The sequence below is a fragment of the Opisthocomus hoazin genome, chromosome 10 (genome assembly GCF_030867145.1).
Source record: "Opisthocomus hoazin isolate bOpiHoa1 chromosome 10, bOpiHoa1.hap1, whole genome shotgun sequence".
NCBI lineage: Eukaryota > Metazoa > Chordata > Aves > Opisthocomiformes > Opisthocomidae > Opisthocomus > Opisthocomus hoazin.
This window is the reverse complement of record NC_134423.1, coordinates 10,426,908-10,439,490: the sequence shown is the minus strand read 5'-3', so window position 1 is coordinate 10,439,490 and position 12,583 is coordinate 10,426,908. Positions and strand designations below refer to the sequence as shown.

Genomic DNA, 12,583 nt, shown 5'->3' with positions numbered 1-12,583 from the left:
ATGTTTATACTTGCGAATGGCATTTTTATTTCAGATTAATTTTAAGTGTGTGAAGGTTATCTTTTATTATCTTATCCCCCTTATGCTATGTGTTTGCTAGTGACGATTGTCCAGGATCATCAAGTGTGTGATCTATTTTGGGCATCTGCTAACTGTGACTGCTGGGCGGAAGCCAGTGAGAGATATCTGCAGAATTAATGAGAGTGGAAGGCATGGTGTAAGATAAGGTGAAGTGATAGACATGGGAAACACCAGCACGTCGGAGGTATGACTGGAGGGTCTGAACACCTCACAACAGTTTTGTGTCCAGTCTGCAAAAGCAAGGTTCTAGGCTGACTTGGATGCTTGAACGTTTCCTTGGTGTTGAGAGTAAGCTTGCTGGTTTGACCTTTGCAAAACAAGGGCGTAAGTTAAAAGATCAGCAAAAGGGATGAGAATTTTCTGGTTATTTTTGAGATAATATTGCATGGATTCTGAGCTTTCCCTGAGATTACGAAAGGTTGCTTGAGGAATACAATAATTTGCTTACAAAGCCGAATTTGAGTTGTTTATTTTCTTTGAGAGGAAAAAGAGACATTTTTGTCCCAGGCATGAACATGGCTTTGGGAAGGGAATTAAAGAGCAAAGTAGCAGAACGGTTCACCTGGCTTCATCTTGAAAAACTCTGAAAACAGAGGCAAAGTAAGGATCAGCCAGAACATGTCTGAGAAGGTATGGTGATGGAAAGTGGAAGTGAAGAAAACCGAGCCATGTTGTAATGCATCTAGTCAAGGCTCTGATGCAAGTGCTGATTTCTGCAGCGCGCTGTAGTAGTGCTATGGTTGTTCTGGTCTTCAGCGTCACAACCTGTGTGGTTTCTGTCATTTGCTTTGAGTAACTGGCTGAGAGAGATCATCGCTAGAGCACAGTTATACAGGAAGGCGTGGGAGGCACATGTGTCTCCATTGCAGAGTTTTGAAACCGGGTTTTGGACAGATTTGTTAATGGAAGTGCAGCAGGCCCCACAGAGCCTTTGAGAGCCATCACATCTGCAGTGGAGACCTCCAGCCAGGCTGCTATGGAGGGCATGAAATCTATTGCTAGGGACACCGCAGACCTCCCTCTCCTCCGTGAGGTGTCTGCAAGTGTCGGTCATGCAGCAGAAATGGTAACAACTTCTGAAATGTGACAGAAAGGGATGCGTGTTGGTCATGTGAGAGGTGCACATCAGGAATGTCACATCACAATACGCATACTATCCCACGAGGTGTGCAGATACACACTCTTCAGAAAGGCGAGGATGCAGTCTTGAAGTATAGCTGAAGTATTTCCCATCACCTGGTAAGAGTGAAGCTGTGGGTCCCTTGGGGAGAGGGGCTTGCCAGAGTAATGCATGTGCGCTGTACCTTCTCCTCCGTCTTAGAGGGAGGAGCACAGAGGAGAGCAGGCTGTACGCCCTGTGTGGGCCATGAGAAACTCCCCACCTAATGAGTGAAAGGGAAAGGAGTGAAGGGAGATCGATGGCTGCAGAGTCCCCCTGGGCTTTTGGAAACGGCCGTCCGAAAGGGTGCCCTGTGCAGAGATGCTAAGGATGTGATGAGAGCCGTCACAGAATTATGCGGAGTGTGTCACTAGAGGATGGAAGCAGGTACCCCTTCTCAGCTTGTGTTGTGTCACTGGTGCTGAGTGCCAAAGAGAGGGATGTCAGATTCTGTTGATAGCCCTTTACTTATTGCTGCTGTTTTTTAAAAGAGCGAATGCTACTCCTGGCTAGTATCAGTGTAAGTGTTGATGCAGTAGCCTTTCTGCTTGAGATAAAGAAGTAAAATAATTTTTGTCCTAATGTGTAGGTTTTGCTAACATCAACCGAAAAATAAACATGGAAGAGCTAAGAGGCTATGGCTGTTCGTTTGAAGCAACGGAAGGAGCTCATCTGGAAAGGAATTGGATTGATACTCAACATGCCTCCCATGTGTTAGAAGCCAAAGGTTTATAGAAAGGGAGGGGGAGATCAAAGCAGCCAGTCTTTCTCTTGAGGTGTGTTTTGACAGGTAGTTAGATTTTTTTACAGTGTGCTTGCTGCTTATGGTATATGCTTTTGTTAGAGACAAATCTTAAAAAAATGTGTGCATTTCAACTTGGCAGGAACCCTGCAATTGCTCGTTGGTGCTTTGTCCTATTTTATAAGAAGTCTGCAGATTTATCAAAATAGCTAGATCTTCTTGCAACATGAAATTGAGCTTATTGCTAAAGGATCAAGACAGAGCTTTGTTTGCTTGTGAAACACTTTGCGGTGTGCTGCAGTCAGATGCCAAAGATGGCTATTTAAAAACATGCCACAGCTGTATAGCAGCATAGAACCTGGAAGTCCCCAGGGCACCTGAAGCGAGCAGCATCTGGGATTCCAAAGGAGATGTACGTTACACTGAGAAGTACAGATACGCTGCTGAAGCCTACGAACGCATGAGAATAACTGTATGGCTCAATGTAGTTAGATTTTATTCTGATGCTAAGGGCCTTAGAGCTACTTTACATGTTCTGTCTAAATAGTGGCTGCTGTGTGGGCCATTGGGGATAATGCTAGTGTTTACGCAGGAAAAGCCAAACAGGTTGTAAACTGGTTGGCTGGTTATTATGTTAAAATCCGTTAATATACATTGCTCTGTGTGTGTGTCTGGAGGAATAATGTGATCTCTGATCTTCTCTTCCAAAAGCAGCCCAGCACAATGCGCTCCAGCTCCTCAATGCACCGATGTGAGGCTTGTTTTTCCAGACCTCACAGAGCCTATCAACTTAAAAGGTTGCATTCAGGAAACTAATTTCACAGTTACACAGAGTAATGCATGCAACAAATGCTGCTCATGTTTCTGTCATTTGAAATGCCTGGTGTGATAAAAGATGTTGCGCCAAAAACTCTGTGGGCAGAATCGCAGTGCCTTTTTGCAGCAGTATTTCAGACTTCCATTCGCTGTCCTGCCTGTGTGCTTCAGAAACACTGCCTGACACGAGAAAGAGGAAGCTCTGCCTGGTAGTCTCCTTGGTCCCTGGTCTGCTTGCTGACACTTTAATGAAGAAACCTGTAGTGCTGATTCTGATGCTAGCTCTCTTCAGTGTAGTATGGATGCTTTATTGTCTGTGAGTTTGTCAAATTATTAATTATTGCTTTACTTCCATCACATTTATGTTTCAAGGTGTGTTCTGTGCTGCTGGCTAAGTGTGTGCTTAGGTACTTCAGTAAGGGGCAAGAACCCTCTTCACTTACAGGCTCTCGCCTCTCTCCGGATTTGAACCCTCACTATTTGGCTGAGACTGCTATATTAATTATTTTGATTGATCAATGGTAACTTTGGCCATGAATGACCTGCAATGGATTCAAAGTGACTATACCAGAAATGTGTTTACTGAGTCTTAGCCTGTTGGAAGATAATAATGAATGTCGTTCTTTCTTAATGTTCTAGTTGCATCATCTTTGTGCATCAATGAAAAGTCCAGATATGGCTTTGTTCAAGCAACAGAAGGTGGAGGACGTTTATGAAATTGGGGAAGAGCTAGGAAGGTAAGTTTATACTGCTGACACCACGCTAGTCTAAGCTGACATGGGGGTATTTGCCACATCTTAAAACGACGACTGTGCGCGATAGCCTAAACCAATTACAATATACAACAACGGACACGCATCCCGTTACAAAACTGTGCTTTGGAATTTTTTTTAAAGTGAAGTGTGCTGACTGTTTTTGCTGTTTCTTGCAACTAGGACAACAGAAGGTACGTTTACATTGTCTTTTGTAGATAGAGGTCATCTGTGTCTGTGCTTTAGACTGAGTTCACCTGTCTGTTCTCTGAACCAGCTGGGGAATGGGGACCTGTGGTGCTGTCACAGATACAGCGCTTTCATTTAGCTTGCTCTTTTGCACAGTGCTGCACAGCGCTGCTGTTTTCAGCAGGCTCCGAGCACTGGCAGAACACGTTCGTATCTGCCTCCAGAACAGTGTGTGTATTCCTGAAAAGATTTACCTGTCAAAATTTCAGCTGGACTGGTTAATCCCTGTATGTAGCTGTTAATCTATAAAGGCTTATCTGCAGGTATTAATTACAGGTCGAGTTAATGCGCTATTACCATGTTTAACCATAAATGCCTGCTTAAACACTCTGCTGGTTTGTGAACTGGATGACACACGGCTTCCCCAGTCACTTAGCAACGTACTGTGCTCTGGGTGAGGATAGCTGGTTTCCATTCGGTGTCCAACCTTCCAGTGATTTTCTTTTTAATATGCAAATAGCGAAATTAGGGCTATACACATGTTGGCTTCTTTCCATACTGCTGATGGTTGTTTTTGATAAATGACTCTGTATGTGCAATTACCCCTTTTCAAGGGCAAATAATTTAGTTACATTAAAACACTTCAGTTGAAGCTGTTTCCCTGGCAAATCGCATTTTTTTCACTCCGAGCTATTTCATCTTTAGAGTTGTTAAGAAGATTTCTTTTAAGGGGAGATGTTTTTTTCTGCTTTGGGGTGGGTTTTTTGGTTTTGTTTTTTTATTCCCTTCCCTCTCAGGAAGGCCTCAACTATTACATTTTCTATAACTGCTTACTTTTGAGTACTGACTGGTCCTGAGAACATCAGCTGGAAAGCGAAAATCTGACACCAGTGAGCAGTAAAGAAATTGAGTGTGTATATGCAGGGTGTAAAATGTGAGTTTTTAACCTAGGAGGCCCTAGTATGTGCTGTAACAGTCAAATTGCGAAAATGAGAAAATGGGAACGAAGTAGCATGTTTTTACTTTGGCTTTTGAATTGGGCTTGGAAATCCATTGTTTTTTGAGATGATGAACCTCACTCTCCTCTTCAAGCTGATAGCTATTAGACCTTTTGAATGGAGAAGTGTAGCTGAAACAACCTGGCCAAGGCTGGCCCTCGCTGTTTGAATCTGCTGGAGAGGTCTTGAGCTGGTAAAGGCTTGTGTGGTCACTGCAGCCCTGCTCCTTTCCTGACTGCATGTCACAGAAACATGGCTGCTCCCAGGGTTATGCCTTGGGGCTGGTACTCGCTGGGTGACGGGCCGTGCTTAGAGGAGACCACGCTCGGACGTGGAATCTGAAGTTGTGGCCTTTTTTAATGGTTGCATTCTCTGCAAGACCGACCTTTCCTACTCCAAAGAAGGAGTAGGCTCCTATGTGAGCAGATGCCATCCTCACACGACAAAGGGGTATTAAACTCCACTACAAAGCCACGTTCTAGTTCCCAGCATTTTACGTGTAATACTTCTCGTAGATGAGAAATCCAAGTCTACTTGGTACTGAGGTCTGTAGGCAAAAATGGTCCCTGAAAGACCTGAAGGAAATAGGCAAATTGTAACCAGTGTAACTCTGCTGCTTGTCACGGTTTTTCAAGCAAAGCCCTGTAAATGTGAATTGTGAGAAGAGGGCAGTGAAACTGGAGTTAGCTCCCTTACTCTGAACGCGTTCAATTTATGTACTTTACATATGCCCATGAATATAATGTCACACCGTCTTTGTCAGTATATTTTCACTTTCAGATTTTGAGGAGTTCTGCAGACCTCTTGTTTCAATGGTGGATTATATGTGGAGTGTCACTGGGTTATCGTGCCTCTAGGTCTCTGAGCAATAACTGCTGATTAGGGCCAGTGACAAATGCTATCTTGCTTTGTCAGAAGAAAAGTAACACACTAGACAGGTTGTGGTGGCTGAAATGCAAGAATCTTTTCCAGTGCTGACGGATGCCTTTAGAACCTGTAGATGCCTTTTATTAGTTCAGCGTGTTTGCAACAAGCCGTTAGTTGCTGAGAGGTATAGGCAGGTAAAAGGATTTGTTTATTGTCATTCTGGCAACAGAAGTCACGTGCAAAATGAAGGTGTTCAAACAATGTCTCTGAATAGTCTGTCCTGTTCGTGTCCTCCTAACTGAGTTTGTGATTTCCTGAGAACAAATTAGGCATTAATAAAGGCCTAATGCTTGTTCTAGCACGGCTTCAGTCAGAAGTTAAAACACAGGATGTCACCAACAGAGCCAGCACCTGTTTATCTGAAAGTCTTTGCACAGCATTTAGGAAAGGAGGCTGCTATTATATACTGCAAATGCTCCTTCACAAGGCTAAGATATATCTGGTCTGGTGATGAAATTAGACCCTTGCTGTCACTGTGCAGCATTGAAGGCAGCTGCAGCAAAGAAACAGCTGCATAAAACCCTGCAAGTGGCGCATGTGTGGACTTCGCAACCAGATCATTCTCAGAATCACTGTGGAGCTGGAAGCAACTCAAAGGATGCTGGAAATGCAGTTGTCTCCTGTGCTGAGGCAGTGGTGTGAGAGAGAACTCTCTGCAGGAAGGGGGAGCAGGTTTTCCATAGCTGCTGTAACTAGCTGCCTAGTTCCAACATTCCCTCAGTCTTTCAAATATTAATCTTAGGTTTACACCTCTGTTGCTCAACTTCTCCAAAGGGTACATACATGGAACAACAAGTCAGGGATGTGGCATTAGGGAAAAGAAGTTGCTGATGGGCTTGTTCGTTTTAGCAGCTACACTTGGGAAGCTTAGCATGGCTTATGCTGAATGAGTGCAATATTTTATTGTCATATGTGTAGATTTAGAGGTACTTCTGCAAAGTAATATCAGTTGGTTTGTAAGTGTGAAGTCTGTGGGGACTGAGGTTCTTCAGCAGTAGCTGAAAGGAAGCCTTAAAAGAGGAGCCTCTAGAGTGAATTTAGCAAATGTCAACTTTTTAAAATAAAAAAAAAGAACCCTTTAGAGATCTAGAATACAGCTTATTGCTAGAATATTGAAATATTAACTTTTTTCTTTTTCAAAATTTGTGACAGGACAAGGGGAGAGTTTAGAAAACTGAAGATGAATATGTTGTAGAGATGTTTATTTAAAAAGTCCTCATTTATACTAGTTGGTCTGGAAGTCTAGAAGAGCTAGAAAGCAACGTGATATTAAGTCATTGGCACCTGCAGAGGTATTCTCTTTCCCCTTCCCCCAAGGGCAGTAGGTTGTGTGATTTGGGAGTGCTTTACTCAGTCCTCCCAGGTGTTAATGCTGTCATTCTTTGAAGGCATCAGACTTGATGGCAGATCATTTCTTTCTGTGTCCGAGATGTTGATCAAAAATGGATACTTCAGAAAATTATTTTCCATAGAGTGGTTTCAAAATTTATTCCTCCTGAGATATGGGTTTCTGTTGCTAAAGATCACTTTTCTTCAGGTAATGGCAAACTGCATCGTTTACCATTGATTTTAATAAAATTTATAGGAAATCTATCACTCATTTTGCCTGTTTCAAGGAGGATCCTGTTGCAAGCCATTTGCAGGAATGTTTGTAGCCGATCACTCTAGTGGCATGCCAAAGCAACAGAAATGCTTCTTGAAAAATGTGAGGAAGTGAAGACTGACTTCACTTCTTGGGAATGTGCAGCAGGTCAAATAACTGCTGGTTCTTGTGGCACGGGAGGTGGCAGTGAGACAACCGAGAATGGAAACTCTTAAATCGAGGCTAGAGCAAGCCAAGGGAAGGAAGAACTGGCCTGCTGAGCTAGTGGTACAGTTCCCAGGGAAGCTGCAACAATAAAGCTTGCAGGATGATCCGCAGAGGTCCCTTCCAACCCCTACCATTCTGTGATTCTGTGGAGAGTACTCTAACAAAATGTCTTGTGATTTGGATGGGTAGTTCATTCTAGCTGGGCAAAAGGAGTTCTACAAACCCGCAGGAGCCTTTTTCAGTTGTACTAGCAAACACTGGTGGTGGTGGTAGGTGCACAGAGGGTGCTAGAATTTCAGAGATGTGCAGTGTAATTCATGAAAGGCTGTACCAGAGAGTCGTTAATCTGTTACCCAGATGTGTTGCCAGGCAGGCTGTGAAGAGCTGTTGACATTTGTGCCTTCTGGGCAGTGTCGCTGTTACATGTCAGACCGGGGCTGAGGGTAGGAGGTGTCACGGAGCTCGTCCGGAAGTGTTTCGTGACAGAGCCCACTAAGAAAGTGTGTTCCTGGTGGGTGATGGGAGAATGGTGCTGCAGTGTCCCGAGACAGCGTCCTGCTCACTGCAGCTCAGCTCTCTGCAACGTGCAAGGACTTGGATTGCAATCTTGGAGCGACATTTCTGGGTAACAAGTGTCCCCCTTTCCTTCATTATTGCCCTTTCACTCTAGGGAAGGGGCTCTGCCTCCCTCCACAATGTGTGCCAGCCTTACCACCCGCCATTCCAGTTTCCTGCCTGTCTCGGTGACTGGGAGCTGTGCTCATCTCCAGCATCAAGTTTCTTCAGCTTTAGTCTGGCTTTGTCATGTTTTCCGCAGAGGAAGGAGGTCATGTATGGATACAAGATGCATAGTCTGGTGAACTGATCTTCGTAGGAAATCAAAGCTGAGTCTTTCAGTATGCATGAGAAGCAGGAAAAGCATTTTGTTCACTTGCTACTTTGAATCCCATTCCGTTGGGAAAGACAGGCAGTTTGTTGCTGATAGAGCGTGGTGGCCCCTGCGGAAGGCAGCTGGGCATGTCTTTACCATTGTAAGAACTTTGCTTCTGACAAGAAAAACAGTCAGGGCTTGCAGAAGTTGTGGAAACTAGAGTACTGAGACGGCTGTTTTCTGTGAGGTCTTATGCCTGAAGGGTTCCTAGCAGCCGAAGTTACTGCCAGGTTAGTGCAAGAGGTGAGCTACATATGGGTGGATTGGGCTTAGGCTGTGGAAATAATTTTTGCAGCAAGGCTATGACATTTTTCTGCATGTTAGGACGGTCTGTATTTCACTTCAAGGAATTTTCTTCTGTGTGTGCTTAAATATCAGTACCTAGTTGTTTCCTCATATTACTTTTTTTTTAATAGCGGTTTAATGATTAAAGCCAAGCTAGATCTTTTGTCGATGGCCTGTCATGCCTCCTGTAGCCCCCCTCTCCAGTTACAAGTTCCTGCCCCCTCCCTGCCTTGGGTGTGCAGCATCAGGCCTGCTCACTGAGGCGGGTGAAACCTTTTTTTTCTGGGTGAAGCTTAAAAGGACAGTAAATCCAACATTTTACCAGTGGTAAAGGGACCTTGGGGCTTGGCACATAATCGCTGTTCTGACAGTGTAACTAGTAAATATTTATTTACGTAACGAAAACAAAAAGCAGAGATAACTGAGTTATTCTTTGTAGGGGAGGAACTTGGAGATCTATGATAAAAAGTTATGTCATCCAGCTAGGTGGACTCCCTGGTAAACAGGGGTGTGACTGGAGCTTGGAAATCTGCCCTTAACACGTGTCACACAGTATCTTCACACCAGGAATGTTTTTTCAATATATAGAAATTGTTCAGCATTGGGCTTTCTCAGACATGAGCCTTAACTCTGTTCTTAGATAATTTTATGATTTGGATTAGTTCTTTAAATTTGGAAGAATAGCCTTGGATTATTTTTTCCTACAACACACACAAAGCAAGTCTTTGCTTTTGATGCAAAATGTAAGTTTAATTACTGAGCACTAACCAGCACCTCTATCACCATTTATTGTCACAGAAATCTTCCATGTCATGTGTTGTTTGTATACTGAATCTTCTGTTGAAAGAGTTTTGGCATCTGGTACTTGGTCACCATTGCTATGATTGTAGGATTGTAATACAGTCACTATATCTGGATTTTTTTATTCCTTATAGCAGAGTGTGTGATCTTAGCTTGTTCCTTTTTAAACAGATTTCCTTGCTAGTTTTCAGTGTTATTTCAACTGTTTCCAAAATCTTTGATTCATTACAGAAAGTGCAGAGAAAATAGTGGAAGGAGTTCTTGCTGTTGGTTTTTTTCCCCAATAACAAAGCTTCTCTACCTACAGTAACTGAGAAGACCGGGCCATGGTTATTTAGAACTGGCATTAGCCTTACTTAATAACAAAGTCAAGCATTTTTTTCAAGTGAATTCCGTATTGCCATCATCCATCTCGATGATGGAAGTGATCTCAGTGTATCTCCTCAGTCGCTATCTGGCTTTGGAAGTGTAATTAGTGCTGAGCGACCCCGGGGGCTCAGTAATGTCTTTAACCACTGAATATTAAGCCTAATCCGAGTCTTTGCTTTGCCATTTCTGTAAAAATAAAATGATTTTTTCCACTTTGCATTGCAGTGGAAGGCAGATGGAAATTTGAACAGCTGAGAAAATAGACTCTGTATGGTATTTGTTCCATGCTTTTGAAATTACAAGTGTTGCTTATGAGTAAAAATACACATAAAATAAACACAGTGCAGCTCACCACTGGACTAACAATGGTAAAGCACTGGATGAATTATTAGCAACTTATGTGGAATAGGGCTTGCAGATACTTGTCTGATGGTCAAGCTTAATTTAGCTCAGGTGACAGCTATTAATCATTGTTAAAACTCTACATCAGTGGTTTTGAACTAGAGTGAAAACCTGTTGTAATAGCTGAGAGTGATGCGCTGTGATGCTTTGGTGAGGAAAGACATATAAAATCACTCGAATAGCTAAACTTGTTCTATCTGGTGCCAGCATGTTTGGGTTAGAGTCACTGGCCTGTCCTGGGCAGCCCATAATGCAGATTCAGTTAGGATACACAGTCACCCACTGATGGTGTAAACAGGACTTGTACTCTTTACTTACTACAGAATCTGCAGCTTCTGTGAGAGAGTAGTTAACCTCAGTGTCCAAGTTCTGTGGATCTATAATCCTCACAAAGAGAGGAAGAAGAGCGGAGGGAACAAATATTGGAGCTTCTGTGCTGTGCTGCTGCTGGAGGAGATCGTTTACTTCAATATAGTAAAGGTTAAATAAGACAAGGAGATAACTTCCTCCTTTTATTTTGGCAGACCAGAAGAATCCACAGAGAGCCGTGAAAGGGGAGTTTCAGCAACCCTTTGTGCTTTAGACCTTACAGAAAATTTCCTAACATCTTGAATAAAATGCCAGGATGATTTGTCTGTTTCATACATGGGGAAGGAGAAAAATCATTTAACCTTTTAACCACAGTACTGTTACCCTCTTGCAGTTTATCTGCTCCCAGGTATATTGCATTCAGTATGTATCTGGCTGGATTTGGACCTTTAAACACAAAGCATGCTAACCTTCTGCATGCCTATTACGTATGCAGTGGTGTTGCTTCACACAGCAGAAGAGCAGCTTATCAAATCAGCTATTCCTGCTGAGCATGAGTCAGCTTTGACCTTCCCTAGGTCTCTGGACTCTGTTCATTACCACTCAGAGAGCTGATATTCAATTTAAAAGCTATGTGTGATAAGTGGGGGAAAATTTTTATCATATGCATTTTATTTTTGAGCTTCAAATTACATAAAATGCTTGCCAGGCTGTCAGGAACTTGCCAGAATTGCTGAGCCTGTGCTGTATCACTGCAGACTCTGCTCCTCCAGCCTCGGGAGCTAAGAGCCACACTGCTTGTCACTGTGTGACAAGAAATGTTTGATAGCTTCAGGAGATGTTGGTGATGATTCGGTAGGTGGCATGGTTTCTTGTGACTCAGGGCTAGTGACCTAAAATGGTGTTTAAGGTGTTAATTTGCTGTAATGCGGGTAACATTACTGTATTGATAGCCTGTAATAATTCATAGTGTTGTTCAGAAACATTATTCTTTATTAAATCGTGCTTTGAATTTCAAATGGTTGATTTGCTCTCTACTTATTCCAGTAAACTAGATCCTTCTGTTGGAGTCCGTATTCCTCTACTGTTCTGACTCTCCTCTGGCAGTTCACACGGAGATCGTCTTTGGGCCAGGATGTGTTGGTTACCTTTGCGCAAGCTGTAAAGGGCTGTGGATGAAAGGTGCCAGACAGTGACATTTTCAGGCACAGCACACGTCCGAAGGTGCTCAACACTTCCCTGTTGTGAATACTGAAACTTGGCCTGTAGAGTCGCTGTATTCTACAGTACTATACAATCGGTTAGTAAAGACGTGAGTTGTCAGTGCCAGTGTGTTTAAAAGTGGCAGCTAATTTTTTTTTTCCTCTTTCTATATGAAATAGCGCATCTCATTAGGCTTAAAAATTAGTTCATTGCTAGAGTAGTGGTACTGTGGTACTTCTCTCTGTAACATTAACTGGTTTGCTTAGAAGTCACCCTGACACTGCCCAGGCACTTAGTGAGCCTGAAATGAAATCGTGTTAGTTGTTTCTCATATCACACAAATTTTCATCCAGTCCATATCACAGGGCTGTGGTAAGGTACTCATGTTTCTGTGATCATCTCATGTGAAAGGTTCAAAAGAGAACCATAGTACGTTGTGAACTGGATTTACTTCTGCATCTTTCACTCACGTGAAGAGTTTATCTAGTTTTTAGCAGCCAAGCAAAACTCCTGTTAAATGCTATGTTAAGAAAAGTTTTAGATCATTCTGTCATAAGCTGGCATATGCCACAGTTTAGGTGCTGTGTGGTTGCTTTAGGAGAGGTAGCCACTTTGCATTTTGTTCAAAAACAAGCAAACAAAAAAAACAACCAAACCAAAACTCACTTTTTATTTACAGCTTGAACAGGAAGTACAGTGACATTTGTGACAATTTTACTTGTAAAGTTCTTTATGAAAGTTATAAGAGGTGTCAGCAGAGTATTAACAGATGAAGGTTTTGGGGTTTTTTAGTTTCATTCCATCAAGTC

General features: G+C 42.8%; 2 protein-coding genes across 9 annotated transcripts in view; both read left to right on the top strand.

Moving 5' to 3' along the window:
* The window catches only part of TBC1D2B (TBC1 domain family member 2B), a 44,129-nt gene extending 40,680 nt beyond the window's left edge, over positions 1–3,449 (top strand). Inside the window, exon 14 of the mRNA XM_075431948.1 lies at positions 3,438–3,449. The gene's annotated coding sequence lies outside the window, so the exon portion shown is untranslated. The remainder of the gene's footprint in view (positions 1–3,437) is intronic.
* Positions 1–12,583, top strand: part of DAPK2 (death associated protein kinase 2) — a 50,293-nt gene that overhangs the window by 2,522 nt on the left and 35,188 nt on the right. For 4 of the 8 annotated variants that reach the window (XM_075431958.1, XM_075431957.1, XM_075431956.1 and 1 more), the window contains exon 2: positions 3,438–3,535. In XM_075431958.1, the coding sequence (XP_075288073.1) occupies positions 3,459–3,535 (77 nt within the window). In that variant the 5' untranslated portion in view covers positions 3,438–3,458. Of the gene's footprint in view, positions 1–1,829; positions 2,031–3,437; positions 3,536–11,289; positions 11,427–12,583 lie in introns of those variants that run through there. The other 4 variants (XM_075431951.1, XM_075431952.1, XM_075431953.1 and 1 more) reach the window with 4 other exon arrangements.